Source organism: Agelaius tricolor, unplaced genomic scaffold (assembly GCF_023055355.1).
Source record: "Agelaius tricolor isolate 1412-34295 unplaced genomic scaffold, bAgeTri1.0.p SCAF_1, whole genome shotgun sequence".
Taxonomy (NCBI): domain Eukaryota; kingdom Metazoa; phylum Chordata; class Aves; order Passeriformes; family Icteridae; genus Agelaius; species Agelaius tricolor.
The window spans coordinates 111395796-111418172 of record NW_027269261.1 but is presented as its reverse complement, the minus strand read 5'-3'; the positions used below and the strand labels follow the sequence as shown (position 1 = coordinate 111418172).

At 40.3% G+C, this 22377-nt stretch overlaps 1 protein-coding gene across 1 annotated transcript in view; it reads left to right on the top strand.

Annotated features, from left to right (window-relative positions):
* The window catches only part of PKHD1 (PKHD1 ciliary IPT domain containing fibrocystin/polyductin), a 238727-nt gene extending 226037 nt beyond the window's left edge, over positions 1-12690 (top strand). The window contains exons 62-65 of the mRNA XM_071447449.1: positions 2389-2496; positions 6164-6319; positions 6890-7024; positions 11582-12690. Coding sequence (XP_071303550.1) covers positions 2389-2496; positions 6164-6319; positions 6890-7024; positions 11582-11937 — 755 coding nt within the window. The 3' untranslated portion in view covers positions 11938-12690. The remainder of the gene's footprint in view (positions 1-2388; positions 2497-6163; positions 6320-6889; positions 7025-11581) is intronic.
* The last annotated feature ends 9687 nt before the right edge of the window (positions 12691-22377 follow it).

Genomic DNA, 22377 nt, shown 5'->3' with positions numbered 1-22377 from the left:
AGGAAGGAAGTGGCGGAAGTGGCGGAAGTGGCGGAAGTGGCGGAAGGAAGTGGCGGAAGTGGCGGAAGTGGCGGAAGGAAGGAAGGAAGGAAGAAAGAAAGGAAGAAAGAAAGAAAGAAAGAAAGAAAGAAAGAAAGAAAGAAAAAGAAAGAAAGAAAGAAAGAAAGAAAGAAAGAAAGAAAGAAAGAAAGAAAGAAAGAAAGAAAGAAAGAAAGAAAGGAAGAAAGAAAGAAAGAAAGAAAGAAAAAGAAAAAGAGAAAAAAGAGAAAAAGAGAAAGAAAGTCACTGAAGGGAAAGACACTTCACATTCTCTAAAAGATACATGCATCAAATTAATAGTCAATAAACTGCAGCAAAGGAAGAGCAGCACAGTACAGATGTTCTGCATGTAATAGTTTGCTGCAGTTTTCCCTTTGACAAACATCCTTATTGCACTCGTCTTTTGAAGCACATGAAAGCAGCAGTTAATGGAAATGGGTCCCGTCTAGCACACTGAGGCTGCTGCATCTGACAGCAGCCAAAGTGCCTCGTGGAAGGCAGTTTAGCTCCAAATTAGCTGTGCTTCTACGTTAAATACCAGCTTGCCTGAGAGATCTTTGGGAAGACTCCCATATATATCTGTTGTATTCTGAGCTTTGAAGCATATGTGCCTGAGAGCTGAGCTAGTCTCTGTTGAGAAGTACAGTACAGTACTCCAGGCTTCTTCACACACTGGAAATGGCAATTATAAAGTATTTGGACAAGGCCCTCTGTTAAAATCTGCATTACTGTAAGTATGAGAGCCAAGAAAATCTTGGTAGACTATGCAGACACTGTCATAAGGAAGATCATATGAGTGGTAGATGGATGCACCAGGATTAGGCTGGAGCAATAAAAGAAATCTACATTCTCACACCTCCATCAAATCTATTCACAGTATAAATCACTGATTATTTATCTGTCACAGATGAACCTGGAGACTTGTAATGAAATTGGTGGTTTGGTGTGCTAGATATTGTACAGAAAAAGAAAAAAAATCCCATACATGTAGTCAAAACTAACTAGGATATTAATAAATTAAATTGTACCAGAGTCATAGAGAGGAGAAACTTTATCATTTATGATGCTAAATAATTAATAGGTGTCATGATTTTGCCTAAGACCTTGTCTTGGGCAATTTCTGGCCATAGTTCATCATTTGCTAATTCACCACATTGTCCAGTATCCTGAACATGAGAATGGCAGAGTAGAAATGTCCTGCCCACATTCAGATTTATGTACCTTCACCAGTGCTGCTTGACTGCAATAAAATGCCAAGCCACCTGCTTCATAAAGCAAATAGCTATGACATGTTGTCTTTCAGCAGGCAAAAGTCTGTGTTTGTGATCACTGGAGCCAGTCCAGCATCCTGAGGAAGTTCTGGCATCTCACCCCCACCTGAACCAACATTTGGAAATTTGTCAGCCTTTAGGATTTCACCCCTTTCACCCCAAGAGTCTGAATGCAGACCAGACCTGGCCAGCATCACTCAAAGGCCAGGCCTTGGCTGGTGCTCAAAGATACACACAATAAAATGGGGATCCAGTTGCAAAGTAAATTATAACTTTTTAAAAGAGCCTACAGAAATAACAATCATGGCAAGGGCAAATGTTGAGTAAGAATGGATTCCCTGATAGATAACAACAAGAGGTAATGTCATGGAGAAATTCTGTTTTCTGGGTTTCATTTTAATGCTCCTCATCGAGTTTTTCCTGCCAGATTTCCAGCTGGCAGTGTCTCCTGTACTGTCTCAGGGCAGTCACCACAGACATTTTCCGTGACCAAATACCTTTCAAAGCATCTGACAGAGCTGGAGAAAAATTCCAAGAGATTTAACAATTGGACAGGAGGGAATATGTCCAAAAGATAAGGTGAAACAAGTCAGAAAAGAATTGAAGATTCAGCTTGTTCCTTAGTTGCAGGGTTTGACTCCTTGAGACCATCCCCTTGGGACACTCTCATTATCACTCTCCTAACTTCGGTGAAGTACTTAGTCACACAAGATATTAATTAAATTTAAAAATGGACATTTGGAACTTCCTGGTGCATCTCTATAACTCCTGTTACCTTTGTTTGATCCCTTTAACTGCTGCATTCACATTACACCCCCAGAACACACAGAAAATGCCATTTCACAATGAGCTCAAAGAATAAACATTTAGAAGCTGAGGCCCTCCAATCCCTCTGAAATTTGTTTTCTGAGCATCTCTGCTTGAAATTTTCTGGAGTTAGACACAATGTTTATGATTAGGATGGATAATGAATGTAGGCTTTCTGAAGTCTCTTAAAGTCATGAGGACTCCCTGAGTTCCTTAAGTGGCACTTACCTGGTTGCTGTTAATTGCAATATGATTTTTTCTGACTCTCCAGGGCTCACCCAAGTGCAGGTCATAGAGGGATGTGCAACCTTTTCCAATCTGGCTGTCTCCAGCTCAGGAACAAACTGGAGACTTGTGTTCACAGTCACATCACCTCCAGGTAAACCCTGTATTCTGTGTATTCTTTGATTTGGTAAAATCAAAGCCCTACAGGTGGCCTGAATTTATTAAAGAAAGGAGTTAAACTTTGTTTGAATGGGTGGAGCTATGCCAAACCTCTAAATAGCCCGAGTTCTGTTCCACATCCAATTTGGCATTCCCCAGGCAGCAGGAGAGCTGGGTGATTCCTCTGCTATTCATGCAAGATCTCCCAAATCTAATGAACAAGTACAGAGAAGCATTGTCAGAAAAAGGTGCCTCTTTCTCCCTGGATTCCTTTGCATGTATCCTAAGAAATCAGAAACTTAAAATCAGTTAAGTTGCCTGAGCAAACTTTTTCCTGTAAATTGCTACCTCTCATTCCCTCTTTTTTTCTCTGTTTATATTCAGAAATTTTCCATCTGTGCTCCTGGCTATTTTCATAGTGCCTTTTCCTGTCTGCTTGCACCTGGTCATCTTTATAGGTGGTTGTGCACATTCAGAGCATGACTCCAGGACTGGGCTCTGCCAGGGCTCTCCTGAGAGCTTGTGGAGATGATGTTTGCACCTTCAGAGGCCCCTGAGCATCTCAGTAAAGAGGAGGCAGGTGTGCTTATGCCTTCTTGGAAATGCCAGCTGAGGGGGACACTGGAGACAAGGCACCCTGTGAAGTCTGCCTTGGAAAATCCTCGAGATGTCTGCACAAGAGAAGCACCTCTGCAACTGTTTGGGGGCCTGAAATGATCTCTAAATCTGTTTCTGAAGGTATAGAGGGGTCAAAGTGCTGGTTTCTTGTCTCAGGATGACTGCTGAGGCAAGAATATGGAGAAACAGGAACAGGTCTGGCATGCAGTCCAAGGACATATTAAGATATAAATGTTGTAAGACCATGTGTAAAGTCTCTATTATGGTATTGCATCCATCCATCCATCCATCCATCCATCCATCCATCCATCCATCCATCCATCTCTCTTTATATATAGATATATATGCATGGATATCTCTCCAGATAAAAACCATTGTAGAAGATATAGATATATTATCTGTCTATCTATCTATCTATCTATCTATCTATCTATCTATCTATCTATCTCTCATGTCTTGCCTCATCCAGAAAAAAAACAGAGGGAACAAGTACATCTGACTGGTGAAGTGTCCAGGTGGAAGTGGGTAATGAAAAAATCCGATGGAAAAAAAAATAGAAGTTTGCAAATATTGAGGGTGCCACAAGTGGCTCATCCAAATCCAGTGCTTCCCATGGCTTGGCAAAGGGAGAATTGGGGTGAATGGAACACTTGAAGTGGGCCTTCCAAGGGGAGGATTTTTGTGTATTTTGAGCTGCTAAACACATGCAGCTCCCACTACCTTCTAATCAGTGAGCGCAGATGAAAGTCAGCACCTCACAAGATCTGAATCTTTAGGCTGGAAGCACAGCTTAATGAAATGTGTTTAGAAACCTGTTCCGGGGAAATCCCAAAATCTTTTTTCTGAACAAAGGTCAAACAGAGATCCCTTCTCTGAAATATTTAGCCAGTCAGAGGGTTGCTAAGGTTAAATTAAAGAATCACAGAATGGTTTGGATTGGAAGGGATCTTCAAGATCATCGAATTTCAATTCCCCTGTGTTGGGAAGGGACAATTTTCCATAGACCAGGATGCTCAGAGCTCCATCCAGGCTGACCTTCAACACTTCCAGGGATGGGGCAGCCACAGCTTCACTGAGCAACCTGTGACTGTGCTTAATATCTAATTTAAATTGCCCTCTTTCATCTTAAAGCCATTCCTCCCCATGGAGGATGTTTAGAGGTACAATGTGTACAGGCAGCTGATGCACCTGTGCAGGTATCACCTGTGTAAATCAGATTATTCCACACTTTTAATGTGCATTGCAATTTTGTGCACACCAAAGGCACAATCCCTTTTTCTCCTTGTAATTGGGAGCCATGCTGGAGACAGCAAAAAGGTTTTTACACTTCCAGATTCTTACTGAAGAGGTTCACTTTAAGGAATTAAACAATCAAATAGTAGATGTTTGTGCTACATCTTCATGAACCAGTTGCTCTGTGCACCTAGCCTGGCATAATTCACTGTTTGGAGACAGCTCAGGAGGTGCAGCTGATGTCAAATGCAATAATCCCAAATGTTTTAGTGGTAGCTCCTGGGGAGAGCAGACTATTCATAGCCCCACTGCATCATCCTGCTCCTTGTTTTACAGTAATATTCCCTTCACTGATATGGATCCCAATGGGTTTGATACATCCACTTTCCATTTAAACCAACAGCATCCTACTCACAAACTATTAGAGTAGTGCAAAACACCTTTAAACACCTGTCTGTGTTGAGTCCTTGATACCTGAGAGATTTCTTCTCTCAGCTGAAGTTCATATGTGTTTGTACCTGCAGGCAGATTTCTCCCAATTGGAACATGCTTCCCCTTGCTCTGATGCAGCTCAGCTTTGTTCAGGTGGACAACACTGACACAAATATAATTAGTTTCTACTAAAAGTACCTACAGCTACTTACCCTGGTCTCCCAGCCTCTATCTTACAGCATTTCTGATTTTTTTAAATGAATTTATGAAAAGAAAAAAGGCTTTTAAATTTTTATTAAAAGCAGAACTCAAATAAAAGAAATATCCACCCATCAAAATGTTTAGAATTGTGGGGTTAGGATCAATAATGAGTCAGGTAGCAAGACACATAATGAGTTGATGTGCTAATCCACATCCTTCAAGGTGGTCTACAGAGAGTACCAGGGCCAGTTTTCCTAAACTCCTGTCCTTGCCCAGCACATCTGCATTCAGAACTTGTTTTGGAAATAATTTAGGGAATCAAAACCTCTCTCTATTTCAAAAGGGCAGTACTAATCCTCTTCCAGTCCTTGCAACTCAGATCTGAGACCCAATGAACTCTTGAACACAGAGACTATGAGCAGTGCCTGGCTTGATTCTGCCATATAGAGAAAACTTTAGAATTTCTGGGTGCAGAGCATTACCCAGAGCTTCTGTCTTTCAAGAGACTAAATATTTACTGTGTAACAGCAGGGACACTGACATTTCTTATTTATAATGCTGATTATCAATGTGGTGGAAAATATTAACAAGTTAACATTTTATTATAAAATATTAACAATTAACAAATTCACTGAGAGTTTTCTGCATTGTAGATTTAACCTTCATGCTGGGGAATATTTCTGGGTTCCCCCTAACTTCTATTGATATGATTCAGGTATAGCCTGTACAAAAAAAAAAAAAAAATCAGTGTTAAGAACTGTCTTATCACAACCAGTTTCTGTTGCAGAAAATGTGCATGTTTCCTGTAGGGGCCTGATCCATCTGGCCTCAAAAGCAGATGCATTGTGAATGTATTTTGTGAGGTTTGTGTCAGTTAGACAAATTTATAGAAGAAATATTAAGTAGTGTTGAATGCAAAGAAGCTGTTTATGCTTCGGAAAGCACTGAAAGCTTGAAACTTAGCTTGTAGAAAAATTGTTACACGTTTGGGTTGTCCCGGTACAATAAATAATTATTGTCCATTAATGTTGGATCTGTCTGGGGATAGATGGATTTATGGTTTGTCCCTGGATGCATCTTTACCAGTGGCATCCCTGTTAAGGAGCTATAGGGTGGTGTTTTAGCATTGAAATTGCTGTCCTTGCTTTTGTAATAAACTGACTGCTTTAAATTCTCAGGGGTGAAGTTCACTGTGCTGTCCCAGCCATTTGCCACCTTCCCTGTGCCCATGAGAGCCAGGGCCAGCATGATCCTCGTTGTCATACTGGGTTCAGCAGCATCTGCATTCACCATTGTCCTTTCATTCTGCTGGTTCAGGAAGAGCAAAAGCCACAGTAAGTTGGAAATATCCACAAAAATTTATACTTGCAGACTCCTTATTTTATTTAACAAATCCCCAGAGTGGCCGCAATGGGTTTCAGACAATAGAACTCAGAAAAAGCTCTGGGATGTTCAGTAATTAGGATATAGTTTGTAGTGTATGCAGAGACAAGATTTGAGCTTCAATAATCAGTGTGGTTCCCTTCCAATTCAGAAAATTTCATGATTCTGTGGTAGTTCAAGGTTATACAGATTTATGCCTATAAAAGGTGTCTGAGTCCAGGCAGATATTACAAAAAGTTTCTTCTTGAAAAGGACTGTTAAGCACTGGAACAGGCTGCCCAGGGCAGTGGTGGAGTCACCATCTCTGCAAGTGTTCAAAGGTGTGTGGACACAGCATTTGGTGCCATATATATATCTATATATATATAGATAGATATAGATATATATAGATATAGATATATAGATATATCCAAGCAATATTCTACTTTATATTCGACAATATGTTCAATTTTTGCTTGAATTAATAAATTCTGCTGAGCAGAGATGCACTGAGGGTGATGTGATTGTGTGTTTCATTGCAGAAACGAGGACTGAACGGCCTCATCTCCCACGGGACAGGACCAAGAGACCCAATGAACAAGCACAGCCTCCTGCAGCTCCCACCAAGCCTTGCTTCAATCAAGGACCCAATAAAAGTGGAGTGGCTGTAGCAGGAGGTGAGACTGCAATTCATAAATGATTGGACACCAAAAGAGTCAGTTTATGTCTCTTAACATATTCAGATGTTCCCTGGGAAGTGATGGAGTCACCATCACTGCAAGTGTTCAAAAAGTGTGTGGGATGTGGCAGCTGGGGAGAGGTTTAATACAGTGGTGCTGCCTTGGTGGTTGGATGCAATGATCTAAGAGGGTTTTTTTCAACTTTTAATGATTCTATGATTTTATAGGTTTGTATAGGACCAATGGCACATTCTCAAAAGGTCTATCTCTTATTGCCTCCTCCTTTTCTTCCCTGATTTTTCTTCTGTTTGTCATTTCATCTCCTTTAATACAGATGGAGTGAATTCCTAGCTACACTGAAGGCAGCAGCATAATCCCCCTTATGCTCATGCTGTGATCCTTGGGGTGTCCTGTGCAGGGACAAGGCCTGGATTTCAGTGATCCTTTTGGGTTCCTTCCCCACAATCCAGGATATTCTATGATTCAATGAGCCCATGATTTCTCCAGGTGTTTTTGGAGGAGGGCAGGGTATGCTGGTGTCCCCACATGCCTGGAGGAGCTGGGCTCCTCCCTGCCCACTTTTCCAGGTGCTGCAGGTGGACCAAAAGCTCTGGGCAGGTTTGCAGGCTGTGAAGGACTGTGAGTTACACTGGAGGTAAGAAACCCACCCAGAGCTCATTTGCACCATCCTGTGAGTCCAACCAAAGCAGTTCCACTCCCACCCACCCCACTCTGTGTTTCACTTTACTTCCCAGGGTCCTGCCACGAACAACCCTTCCCTGCACACCTCCTCGAGTCTTGTCCTTTCATCATCTTCTGATCAAACCCGACTCCTTCTGAGGTCACAGAAAAGCAGACAGCCCCGGGGGCATGTGGCTGGCAGCACAAAGCACCGGCTTCCCTTTCTGCAAGTGTGAAATGTTCTTACAGTAGTTGAGGGCTTTTTTTTATCTCACCTGCCAACAGCACAGATCTAAGGGCATTCGGGTAACCCTGATGAACCCCCCATTTGCTCTGTTTTGGGAATTTCTTTTCCTCCTCCTTACCAAAGCCTGTGGATTACATAAGAGGCAGGAAGAGGCGAGCTGGAGTTTTATCTCCTTTTAATTAGTGTCTATCACAAAAGCAGAGGGAGAGAGAGAAGGAGAGAGGAAATTCTGCAGTTTATGTGTTTTGATATTTGCCATACTCTTCCAAAACACAGCATTCAGCTGTGTGCCTTAGGACACATATCTGCTATAAATTCATTTTTTATCTAATTTGTCTGAGATCTAAGCTTCCTGTGGAGGTCTGAGATCAAAGGATCTGATTCTGTCTGATGTTGGCTCTGACACATAATGCGTGCTGACTTAGTTCTGTCTATAAACTCGCAGTGGGAGGCTGCCACTCTCCCTTGGCACCTTTACATAGTGAACTTTCATTTTGGCTGGGGAGGCTGACAGGTACAGCATTGATTGGAGCCGTCATGTAAATAATTCATGGGAAGAATTTTTTTTTGTCAGAAAAAGGCAATCCAGCCACTTAGAGTCTTTTAGGAATAGTTGCAAGACAAAAAAAGATTCCCCAATATGTTCAAATCTAAACAAGGATAACAATATCTTAAGTGAATTTAATACATATGACTTGGAAACATCTAATGTTTGATTCCCTCCTATTTAAAGAGCTGTTGGTTTTGGAGAGAGAGAGAGAAGAAATCAAAGCTGCACTCTTTTTGTTTAGTTTCTGCTTTGTAGCTCTTCCCCTCATAAGAAATGCTGCTTTTCTAACACAATTAAGTGTTCAAGGCCTTCAGTTGTTAATCACCATAGTAAGACTTGCAAAACAGAGATTTTCTCTTTGGTGGGTGCTTCTAGAGTGCAAAGTCCAATGGATCAAGGGTCCTGGATGTTGTACCAAAAGGAGCAGCTGAGGATGAAGATGAGGGAGAAACCAATATTCACAGTTATGCAGTACAGCAGGGAGAATGAATCAAGATATTGCCTTGCCCAGCCTTGGTCTAACATGAAAAATCTCCTTAGCTTCTTGCAATTATCTCTCTCTTGAATTGAAGAACTTTTGATGGACTAAGGCACTGTTAACAGAACTCACCCGGAGGTGCAGGAACATATTGTTGCTTTTTGCTTTTTGCAATTTATTCTGGTGGTTCAACAGTGCTTGTATCCTCCTACAACTTACATTTCCAGCTTCAATCTTCTGTATTCCTCTGAACCTTTTCAGAATGGTACCTGACTGATTCTTATTCTGAACTCGTTGGATGTCTTCAGCTAGAAATCACTGTGTGTTCCTGAAAATGTAATCCCAGTCTGCAAATTGGGTCTCCCCTTGTGGCTCCTGACTTTCTCACATCAGCTCCTCCTCCTTCCTTTCTACCAGTTTGCCATTATCCCTTTGTTTCAGAAAATTTAATCAGAATCAATTCCAGTTTAAATTCCAAATCGCCAGTGGAAACACTGAATATCTCCCATTTCAGTGGTAGAGTCTGGTACTGCCACACATCCCTGAGAATTATTTCCCATTTATAATTTCTGCCTGAGCTCTGTTAGCTGGTACTTAATCCATTTAATCATATGCTTTCATGATATTAAATAGTTTGTATTTAATGTTTAAAAATCAGGAATCTCAAGGCAGTACTTCATCCTTGAAACTGCTTCTATCCAGAAAACTTGTAGCCTCCTCCACTGATTAAAACTTGCTTGAAAAATGTTTTTTCCACTGTTGATAATGGCACCTTTGAAGATGAGAGAGTCAATAAATCTCCAGAACTAATATGAAGCTTTGGTATAAGAGATCATGACCTTATTATCTTGTTTATGTGTCTAAAGAGGAAAATTGAACCTGGTGATGTATGTAATTTGTACCTTAAATCAGCCAACTACCTAAAGTTAAAGCCAGCTTAAGAAGGAAAAGTGCTAAACATAACAATATGTCTGATTGCTGAAATTTTGGAAGCAACTTTCTGGTGGGTTTCCAAGAGGTACAACCCCGGAATTTAACTTTATGAGTGTACAAGTTGAAAAAAACAGCAACACCCTTTAACAGAGCCCAAGCATGAAGTTATTGCCAGGGCTGTCAGAGTTCAGGTTGGTCAGGGAGTGTCTGCACAACCTTTCTGAAATATAATTTAATTTTAGGTGTTTTTGTGAGAAGCAGGGGTGGTACTCAATGACCCTTTATGGGTCCCTTCCAATTTGAGATATTCTGTGATTCAGCAAATAGAGTTCCAATTAATGAATTACAGGAAATGCAGAAGAAAATTAATCTGAGAAAAGGTCAGAGCATTCAGCCTGAATGAGACTGAATGTCACAGGCTGTTAAGGGTTAAACTGAAAGAATAAACCTAAAATATCAGAAGTGGTAATTACACATTTTCTGGCATAATTTGTGCTAAGGACCTACAATGTGTGCTGATAAATGGACTAAAAAATCTGATTTTGTCCACTCACACATGACACATTGACCAGGACTAGTTCTGGATTTGGAAGTGGTATTAAGGGTTTGGGTGTAGGCTGATGGCATTTTTTTTTTCATGGGGGAAAGGAGAGGATTGCAAGAAAATTATAAATTTTTTTAGCATCCACATGAAGCTACAAATTAGGCTGCCAATCATGGCACACTCTGGCAGCCCAGAAATTATCTGCTATGTCACTAAAAGTGACCCTGCCTCTGTTATTGACAACCATTTGATAGATAAGGATGTAAATGTTTCCACATGAAAAATGTGTAGTGAATATTTACCTTTTCCTTCATTTTTTCTATGTCATTTTTAAAAAACATCATTGCAGGTTACAGGCCCTGCCTTGAGTAGGACTCAAATGTCAGAAATACAAAGTTCTACTCTAAGTTACAGCCTATTTCAGAAAGGGATGATGCATTTTATGGATGTGTAGTACTAAAATATTATCAGTCTTAGCAATACATAGCTTACTAAGAATTTGTATTCTATACAATTGATTATTAAACATTTATTAAAAATTTTCTAAATGTTGGAGATGCTCTAGCAGCTGTTTGTGTATCAATAAGCACAAACCAGCAGGGTTCATTTTTTTTTATTTATTGGTGGAAATAATTAATGGTTATTTGGCTTTGCCAGTTTATTTCTGTCAAACTGAAATGTATGGCCATTGAAACTATTTCTGTAACAGTAACTGCTTTTTAATTAATCATAGAATCATGGAATGGTTTGGGTTGGAAGGGACTTGAATTATCACCTACTTCCTCCCACCCTGGGCAGGCACACCTTCCACTCTGCCAGGTTGTTCCAAGCCCCATCCAAAATTTCCAGGGATGAGGCAGCCACAGCTTCCCTGGGCAACCTGTGTCAGTGGCTTACCACCCCCACAGGGAAGACTTTTTTCCTAATGTCTAACCTGAATCTCTCCTGTTCAATTTAAAACTCTTCCCCCTTGTCCTATCATTGTCCGCCCATGTAAAATGGAGGGAAAAAAATAAAATTTATTGATGTCTTTAACACACAATAAAGGCATAAAAGGACAATATACATGAAGGTGGGGGTCTCATAATCATTGTGAGAAACAAACGAGTCTTTTTTCGTAGATATGGAAGGAAGTGGAGCAGTGGGAACTGCCACAGGACATGCAGAGGAGCTGAACCTGCATCCCTATGAAGCCAAGTCAGCAAGAAAGCCAAGCACTGTCCAGCCCAAGACAAGGGACAGACACACCTTGCCCTCAGCCAGGAAAAGTGCCAGTCACCAACAGCCCCGTGGAGCAAGAGCTCCTGGTGCCTCTGAGGAGCTTCAGCAGCCAGCTTCAGTCCCAGGGTGCTCCAGCCAGGAGGAAATGCCCCAACCTTCAGCTGGGTACAGACAGGAAGGAGAGAGGCCCAACAGGATGCCCCAAACCCAGAATGATGTCAGAGAATGTGTGGCCATGGTGGCAGCAGAGGGGTGAGGCAGGGATGGGAGGGGGTGAACCACTGTGGTCACTTTGGGGATGAGCCTTTTGCCTCTGTGCTCAGAGAAAACCCCAAAGGTATTGGGATGGGCGACCACGTGGCCATGAGGGCAGATGAGACTGCAGCCAACTGTGAGGTTCTTTGATGCTGACCTTTCTTGGCTTCCAAAATGGGCTGGGTGCCTCCAAACTGCCCTTTGAGAGCAGCTCTCCTGACTCCTCCAAAACTCATTCCAGGAGTTGTTTTGGGAACCATTTATGGGATCAAAAGCAGTCAGGGATCAGCCTAACAACTCAACAGGGTTTCTGACGCTACGATGTTCTAGCATGGATGTAGTCTTAGTGTCTTGAGTATTGCTGGTGAATATCAATATATGTAAATATATATAAATTTCCCATTTCCTCCAACCATGCTTCTAGTTTCATTCAAAGAACCTTAGTATGTACACAAATATTTTCCCTTTTTTACATTTATTCAACTTCTGTGGCTTGAGTAAGTGCTTCCGTAGTGCTCTACTTAAACCTGTTATGTTTTGTTTTGTTTCTGTTTTTTAGTTTGTTTGCTTGTTTGTTTTTTAGATTAAAGTGTTTTACTGAGTAAAAATTGATGGCATTGTTTTCTGACACCTTTAAATCACTGACTTGTTATGAACACTACTCTTTATGGATGATAATAATAATAATAATAATGCTGATATTCTTCAGTTGCTTAGGGAATTCCTCTGTGCTTTGCTTTACTGAGCTGGAAGATAAGGAACTTTATTATGCCTTCTCTGTTCCATAAAACTCTTGGTTGCAAGGTGTCCTGGTGGCATCAGATAAAATTTATACTCCTTTTCAGAAAAAAAAAACCTACTTAATCAGGAAGATGAGGTTTCCAGCCAGATCAGCAATGGAAAAAAGGTGAGAAACCTTGATTTGGAAAAAACTCAAATAAACCACAAACCAGTTCTCTTCAGGCTGAAGGAATTAAGGTGCAGATTCTGATCAAGCTGCTCAGTTTCCTGGGCACAAAAGTAGATTCACCATCTTTAGCTTCTGCACTATGCTGTCTTTATAATCATAATTTTGGGGTGAAATTAGACTGACTGCACACTGAGCCAGGCTTCTTGTTGAGTGAACAGGAGTCTTTTTGGTTTAAGACATTTGTGGATGGAGATCTTATTAAGTGCAATGGATCAACCTTTCTGACCTCTTCCATGGTATAGAAAAGCCATTTATTACATTATTTTCTGCAGAGGTCAAAATATCATTATTGGGTAGATCCCTACGGATCATGATTCAGGGTCTGAATAAAAAGTTATAGCTTTCAAATATATCCATTTCTAGTGAAATTATTGGGAAACCCTTCTTTTTCTCCACAGCTGATCCCCAGTTTCAGATGCTTTCACATGGCAGTAGAGCCTTCCCTCTCTACAGAAATACAATTCCTCCATTACATGAATTCTATTTGCCTTCAGTGTTTCTATTTCTAGTAAGTTACTCCATCACATCTGACCAGTATAAGAGAAAATAATATATAATTACACATGTCAAATTGCCAGAAAATATAATTGAATTAGTTATATTAAAATACTATACAAAAAAGAATAATTTCTAAGTGAAAAGTCAGTTATACTGGAAATAGTTAAGGATTTAAATTAATCCTTTAGTTTATAATCCTTGAATTTGTCCATACTTTGTTTGCAGAATAAATAATGTCTTGTATAGCTGAACTTCTAATAGAATGAACAAGGCTAAAGGTCTTTAATTGCAGCATTTTCAACTGAGTGAGTGGTGGCATATGGGAAAGAAGTGGGGAGAAAGTGAAAAAAACACAGTCAAAAATGGGTGCAAACATGCAGCAAATCCTGAATAAGCAACATATTTAGGGGATCTTGTGTATTAGAAAAAAAAAAAAGAGATACACAACACAGTAGTGATCAGAAAGATGTGAATGAGACTCAGTCATTGAAGAGGTTGAAGCCATTTCATGTTTAAACATAAAATGACATCTTTTTCTAAAATAAATTGGTTTAGACTGACTGCCACAGCAATTGGATGAAATGGGATCCTTCTGCTTTGTGGCAGAGAGAGATCCAGATTTATTTTGAAATGTTTTCCAAGTATGTTTTCCATGAGACTGAGTTAAAATGCTCACTCTTAAAGGAACTGTGTGTTTAGATGGGAAGTTTTGGCAGCCTCTTCCCTGCAAGTGTCCAAGGCCAGGCTGGATGGGGCTTGGAGCACCCTGTGATAGAGGAAGGTGTCCCTACCCATGACAGGGGATGGTACAGGGTGGTCTTTAAGGTCCCTTCAAACCCAGCCCATTCTGTGCTTCTGTGAGCAGCCCCACCCAAGCTGCTACAGAATGTCCTGGGCGAGGCCAAGAGGAGAAAAAACATCTCAAATCCCAAGCCAAAATCCTCATTTTCCAGTATTTTGAATGCCACCTTGTCCTGAGGGACACTTGTTGTCATTGCTGTGTTGTGTCAATACTTTTGGTGATCCCACTCAACTTTTGCTTTGAGTTCTTCTTAATCCTTACATAATAATTCTTAATCCTTACATAATAATTAGGACAACAGTTGTTTCCACCTTTGCATGGGTGTTTTGTGGATAAATTTGTGACATTCTACATTCCAAAACCCAGGGTGGGGCCAGGGTAGGGATGCAGTGGGAGGAGGCAGATGAAGAATCCGCAGTGTGGTGTGTGGGTTATCCATGATAACACATGGGATGTGGTGCCTTCACAGACTTGGGCTTCTCCAAGCCCTCTGGATCAGCTCAGGGCATTCAGCTGCTGTCAAAGTCCAGCTTCTGGGAGGACATAAAGAGACAGCAAGCAGGATTTCAGCTTGGAAGGATTTTGGAAGGAGCCTGTGGTGATATCAAGATTCAAGCTCCAGCACAGCCCAGACTCAGACCAGCTCTGTGAGGGACACAAAGTATTTCCAGCAAATCTACTTGGGTTTAACAAAGTGTGGCTTCCCCACACTAGACCTGAAAGAAGCCTTCAAAGTACAGGAAAAATTAATAAAAAATCTCTGGATCTGCCTGTGGAGATCCATCCTCTGAGGCCCAAAGTCTTTCTGGACAGTGATGTTAAATGTCAGTTAAATTTGACAAGTTTGGCTCTACTGAAGCCAATGGCAAAAATTTCATTAATTTTGCTGGATTTGGGATTTCCACCTGGTAACCTTTTTCTGTAGTCCCACCTACAATACCTCTGAGTTCCTTTATTGATATAAATAAAAATATAGCTGAAAGGATGCCTTACTTTTAACCAAGCTCTCCAGGATTTCTGTGTTTCTAGACAATGTATGGTCAAAATTCTTCTTCTTTTTTTTTTTTTTTCCTCCCTATTTTGTGGGGGTGATATTTTTTCCTCTTATGTCTGAAGTAAAGGAGTGCATTACAGACAAATTTGCCTAAGGCTTTGGGCCAGAGCTGATGAGACTTCACGAAGATACAGGAACAGGCACATGGATAGGAAAAAGAAAGCCTGTGAAAAATTAAAATGACAAGCCTGGTTAGGGAGCAGAGATAACTGGTGATGTAGTAAAATTAATTACAGTCTGGGTTGAAGGAATTGTGTGCCTAAGACAAAATTAAAAAAAAAAAAAGAAAGAAAAACCAAATAACAGCAATGAGATTATAAACCTTTTGATCATCTCTATATGGTATAACTTCCAGTCCCTATTTATTATGGTATTTATTATGGCATTTATTTCTATAGCATGAGAGGTATAAATGGCAAATAAAGGAGGCAAGAGTCCAGTCAGAAGGTTTTTCTCTGAGCTCCTGACTCTGCAAAGAATAACCTTATTAACAGTGAATTGCACTCAAAAATATCTTCACTGGCCTAGGAACTGTGAGAGGAAACTTTTAGTGGATCAAGAAAGCTGCATGATGCAACACTCCAAGGGTGATTATGGACTCACTGATTATCCAGATTCACAGGTTTTTAAATATAATTTTTTGCAGTCATTATGCATTTGCCAGAATGTGAAATAATTCCAGCTTTCTACCTACTGAAATGTGGGAAATGCTGGGTGATAATTTGTTGGGCAGCATTATTTTGCAAGAGCAAAAACCAGATATCCCAAAGGATGATTTCAAGATTCTGGAGCACACCAACAAGGTGGAATTTCCGTGGTGTATATAAGGACTGTGTTTTTGGGGGAGTGGAGATGGGAGGTAGGTGCTACCTGAGGTACAAAAATTCCCCATATTGGGTGACATGGTGGGCTGCAGGGGGGGAAACTGAAGCTCCAAGAAGTCTAAGGCCAACCTTGAAAGAACTTTTGAGAAGTACCAGATCCCCTTTTCCCTGGCTCAAACCTCTGTGTGCAGGGCTGGAGCTGCCAAGGAGCTGCCAACAACCTTCACTTCTCTCACCAAAGCATTTCAAAATTTTCAGTTTTCATAGAACAAAAAGTGAACTACAATGACTCTGCCATTAGTGAGTTTTCCAGAAAGGAAAATAAAAAGACACAGAGAAAGTTTTATTTTTTAATGGAAGTTGAAATGTCAGTTGGAGGAGGGTCATTTTTGCTCTCATTTTGTTTTCTTTTTCTTTTCTTTCCTCTTTTCTTTCACAAAGAGGACAAAAACAATGGGAAAGAAGGAACAAAGAGGAAAATAAAAGTAGTTTTGAAGTAAGGCCATGGCAGAAGGCTGCACATAAGCAAAGTCGGCCTCTGAACAGTTTCCATATTGTATTAGACCTGAGGGCTGCCAGCATTGGACACTTGGGGACAAATATAAAAAAAAGGAAAATATTAAATTAGCCCTCCCTGGATTTTATTTTTAGCAAAAAGGGACTTCTGTGATTGTTGGTTGCTCCTAATGACTTATTATCCCTGAACATTTCATAAAATTGTAGCACTAATATAATGTTAAACTGAATTATCTATATCCTGTGAGGAAAAAAAAAGAAAAAAAAAGGAAAAAAAGCAAATTCTGCTTTTAGTTTTAATGTTCTGCCTGGTGTTTTCCAGGGTTTTTTTTTTGCATAACAAATAGGTAGTAATGCTTATTCACCTTGCTTTCCAGATGTACCACACATTCTTTGTCACTTTCCAAGTCCTGTGGGAGTCCTATGGGATTCAGGCACCTGACTTAAAATTCAGCTGAACAGATAAAGGGTAATACAGAAAGAGAAGGAGAATATTTATACTCCATCCTCCTGCAAAAAAAAAAAAACAAACCTCTTGATTTGTGCAGTTAAACCTGTGGCATGTGGGTGCTGACTGGGATCCTGACCTTTGGTCCTCAATTAGAAACCCAGAGTCAGGTGGAAAAAAACCCAACAGGGATGAAAGACCTTAATAATGAACCCATTAACTTTAATTTTGGGAAAGAAGAGGAACAGAAAGCAGTGACAGAGCCAAGACAGAGGGGTGAGAAAGGGTCTCTGGAGCAGCTCTGTGGAGGATGGACTCCAGCCAGGTCAGCCTGGGTTTGTCAGAGGCAGGACCTGCACCCAAGCTGAGCTCAGGGCACCACCCAAATTCCCTGCTGCTTTGAGTGAGGGTCATTTCCCATACCTGTGGGATCCTTTTCCATACCTGTGTGTTGGATTAATTTGTGCTTTTTCTCCTGATGCACCTCTCTGTTCCAAAGTAGATTAAAGATGAAGCTGGTGCCAAGTCTTGCAGCCGTCAAAGGGAGTGATGTTAAAAATATCCCACCCTTGCTCTCCCTCCCCAGACTGTCTCTCCGTGTCTAGGTGCTGACAAAAGTTATTTGTCGTATTCCCTTCATTTGGTGAGTGACAGGAGACTGGTGTCAAGTGAGCAAATGAAATGTAAATTTTATTAAACACCTTCTCATCTCTGTGTATCAATCCAGATTCCAGCCTAACACAGCAAATCAAATCCTGTCTTCACCAGGCCTGAGGGCACACAAAGAATCATTTCTCCTTAATACCATTCCATCCTAGTAAAATATTTTTCTGTTTAGTAAATGAAAATTTAAAATGCAAACCCTATTTTAATCCCAGAGAAAAGATGTGCATTGCAGGGAGAGGGATGCTGTGTTTTGTTCTGTTCTGCCTTGTGCTTTCTTCTGTTTTCAGACACACAAATGGTGATTAGCTGAAAGAAAAATTACACCTCTCTTATAAGGCTTGCCCATTGGGACTTTTTATCTTCATGTCCACCACTGGGCTTAGAAGCTTACTAGTCCAGAGATGATTCAGTATCCACTTGTTTAATGTACAATTGCATGGTAGATTATATAGACTGTATGATGTCCTGATGACTGAAACACTATTCCCAAGTGAACAGTGTCACAATTGCATTGCTGTGGGTCTTGGTACCTCTATTTCTTTGAAAATGAGGCTTTTGCTCCACTGTGAGAGGCAAAATTGTCAGCAAAGGAAACTTCTGATGAGCAAAATCATGGCTGATTTGGGTCTTGATATTCACAGGCAGAGCATAAAATAATTGGTTTCCTTTGGTAAGGGGGAAGATATTTATGGCTATTTATGTGCAGAGTTTGACATTGGGATGGAGAAAATAGATACAGGAGATAAACCCTGAACACAACACAAATTTTTCTTTACTCCCAAGAGGTGGTACTGGAGAATGTGTCCAGAGAGGTTGTGGACTCCCCATCCCTGGAAGTGTTCAGGTGGAGGATAGGGGTCTGACCAAGCTGATCCTGTGGAAAGTGTCCCTGAACATGGCAGAGGAATGGAATGAGATGAGCTTTAGGGTTCCTGCCAACCCAATCCATTCCATGATTCTATGAATCTTTTTATTGAGGCCACTGATAAACCAACCCACCTACATTTCATCTGCACTCATTACCCCTAAACATTAAAAGTTATGTGTCTAGACTGGCTTAACTCTCTCTTGTTTGTGGGTAATATCAGATATGAATCCAGGAGGGTGCCGCTCTTCATTTTTCATGCACAGCTATTGCAGGACAGGCTGAATCACCCTGTGCCTGTTTCTCTACAATAACTTAAATTCTTGAATTACATAGTTGACTTCCAGCCTTGTCCAGCACTCATTTTCCTCTTAACCCATCTCAGCACTTAGTTCCACTGGATTCTTTCACTGATCAGTCTGAAACTCAACGTGAGTTATTTTCTGATGGAAAAAGTGCAGAAGTGCTGCAAAAATAGAGCTCCTGTGGGAATTTTACCCACTGAAAGTTGTTGCCTACTCTTCCATTGCCCCCATTAGCAGGATCTCATCCAGTACCAACTTATCTTGGAGGTGGGGGTCCTGGAATTGCCTGGTTTTCCCACCTAAAGCAGTCCTAGAATGTACAGGAATTCAGGGCTTCAGCCATCTCATAGACCCAGGAGCCAGCCAGGTCAGTCAGAGCTCCCATCTTGCAGATCCTCCAAGAAATGCCTTCAGCACCTCGTTTCAAGGAGGCTGAGGGTATATATAGTCCCAAAAAATCTGGGAAAAAATCTAAATAAATCTGAATGACCTAAAACCTATTGTTTTAAATATTTTTATTTAAAAAATTTTACATTTCTGGGATTCTATTTTAAATTCAAATTCTCCCTTCCAAGAGAAATAGTAGACTCATGCTTTTGCCAGCATCTTTAGGAGCAAAAGCCATGCTGTTGTCCGTGAATCAGGGATAGATGGCACAGAGCCGGGAAGAGTTAAGCAACTCACTAAAGCTTGCACTAGGAGCAAGTAGAAAAGAAATCAGAAAAAACCCAGCCATTTCCTTTGGCTATCTGTCCTGAGACAGATTCACTACAGCATTTTGGTTATCTAAGCCTGTTTCAGAGAGGAAAATGAAGACAAGCAACACTGAAAAAGTGATGCAGGGCAAGACTTGCAGCTTATGAATTAGGCTGGATATCAGCTGTCCTCAGTTCAAGTCTGCATCCTGCCACCAATTCCCCTCTCTGACCTTAGGCCACTCATTTAATGTCTCTGCCCCTCAGCTCCTCACGTGCAAAATGAGAATGCTAATGCAGCTTTGCTCCCTCCCTCAGCCCACTCTGCCCACTCAGGCTTCAGGCTGCACTGAGGCTCTTTCTAATTAATTATTTTCCAAAAGTGCAGCTCTGTCCTGGCTTCCCAGTTGCCATTGAAACCATCCTTGAAACAAAAAGGTAACAGTGATAGTAGTAATAGTGATAATAATAGAGGTAGGAAAAGAATTAGATTTAGAAATACTAAAAGTAGATATAGAAATAGAAGAAATAGAAATAGAAATAAGAAATAGAAATAGAAACAATACTGATATGTTGGAGAAAATGATAGTAATAGTGGTAGTAATAGGGATACATATAGAAATAGAATTAGAAATAGAAATAGAAGTAAAAAGTAGAAATACAAATAAGAAATAGAAATTAAATAGAAATAGAAATAGAAATAGAAATAGAAATAGAAATAGAAATAGAAATATTAGTGATATGTTGGGAAAAATTATAGTAATAGTGGTAGTAATAGGGATAGATATAGAGATAGATTTAGAAAAAGAAATAGAAGTAAAAAGTAGAAATAGAAATAAGAAATAGAAATAAGAAATACAAATGAAATATGAATATAAATAGAAATAAGAAGTAGAAATAGAAATAGAAATAGAAATAGTAGTGATATGTTGGAGAAAATGATAGTAATAGTGGTAGTAATAAGGATAGATATAGAGATAGAAATAGATTTAGAAAAGGAAATAGAAGCAAAAAGTAGAAATACAAATGGAAAAAGAAAGAAATAGAAATAATAATGGAAATAGAAATAATAGTAGTGATAGTGTCAGAGAAAGATGGTAATAGTGATAGTAATAGGGATAGATATAGAGATAGAAATGGATTAAGAAGCAAAACTGATAATAGAAATAACAGTAGAAATAGAAATAGAAATAATAAGAGCACCTAAACTGGCTTCATTTGTGAGGTGTTGAGGGTTAAAGGGAAGGAAAAAAGGAAAGGAAAAGTGCAGTCAGTGCAGAGGAGCTGTCATGTCACACAAATTGTCAGCTTCCCCACTATCACAATCCCTCCTCCTCCTCACGGAGTTAAATTCTCCCTGCCTGCAGGGAGGCAGCTCTGGGGCTCGGCTGCAGCTCCATCCACATGGAGATCACTCATTTCACACTGCCACTGGGCTTCCTCACTATTCTAATACAGAACCCATTGCACACTATGACTAATAATGTTGGCTGTATGAAAGAATTATTTATATAGAGACTGAGAAAGGCCTCCTTGGATTTCCAGACAGGACAGTCTTGATTTGGAGAGAGCAAAGCATAAAATAACTCCAGGGCCATTTCAGGCTGCCAGAGTCTCCAGGAGACAAGCTGACAATTGGTGCTTGAATTTGAAGCTGTGGATGTGTGTGCTGTGGTAAAGCCTCTTCCCTCATACCCTGGAGTCCCCTGTCCTCAGAAATAAGAAGGGACATATAGGGAATGCCAGTCAACACAGGCTTATGGAAAATAGGTCCTGCCAAACTAAACTGAGAGCTCTTTTTCTGATGAGATTACAAGTTCAGTTGATAAAGACAGCAGTATTCAAGCAATAGGCATCTGTGAGGAATTTGACTTGCTACACTATGACCTCTTGATTACAGAACTAGGGGAAAAAATGCACAGAATTAACATGATGCACCTTAAGTGGATTAAAAATAGGCTGAGAGGATCAAAATGTGTTTACAGAAGTCACTGCTGAGCAGGTCTGTTTGTAGTCTGGTCACAGAGGGATCAGGTTATCTATAAATAAAAAAGTTTAACTAAAAGTTGCCATTCAGACAATTGGTGATTGATTCTCCATCTCTCACAGGATGATAAATAATGTAAGAGGACAGATCCCTTATGTTGTGTGACCAGAGGATCAGCCACGTGTGGCTGCCCCATCCCTGGAATTGTTCAAGACCAGGTTGGATGGGGCTTGGAACAGCCTGGTCTAGTGAAAGGTGTCCCCTGCACATGGCAGGGAGCTGGAATGAGATCTTTAAAGTCCCTTCCAACCCAAAACATTCCAGGATTCTATGAAATGAAGTACATTTTGTTAGAAAAATGATAAAATTATATTTAAGGATATACCTGCATTTACTAGGCAGAGTTTCTGTTCTGACAGCTGGTGACTGAGAACAGCTTGTCATCATTATAGATAATCACTAGCAATTATTTTTGTTAGGATAAATATCTTACAAAGGAGCTAATGTTATTTTGCTCCATAGACAGAAAGATTTTAAATAAGAAGAGGTTGCTTTTATTCTAGGAATGTCACTACTTTTGGTTTAGGTGTCTGCACTGGGAGAAGTCATTTAGAATTTTGTATAGGGTTCACAAAGGAAACACAGATGAGGAAAACACTTTGCTTGGCAGAAAAAGAAGGAATTTTAAACCAGCTGAAAATTAAAACATGAATGGTGGGGGACTTAGAAAGAAGGAAGAGAAAATGTGTACAAGCTCACCCCTCATCCTGGGAAAGTTGTTTCAGGTGGCAATGCCACATCCTGTGACAGC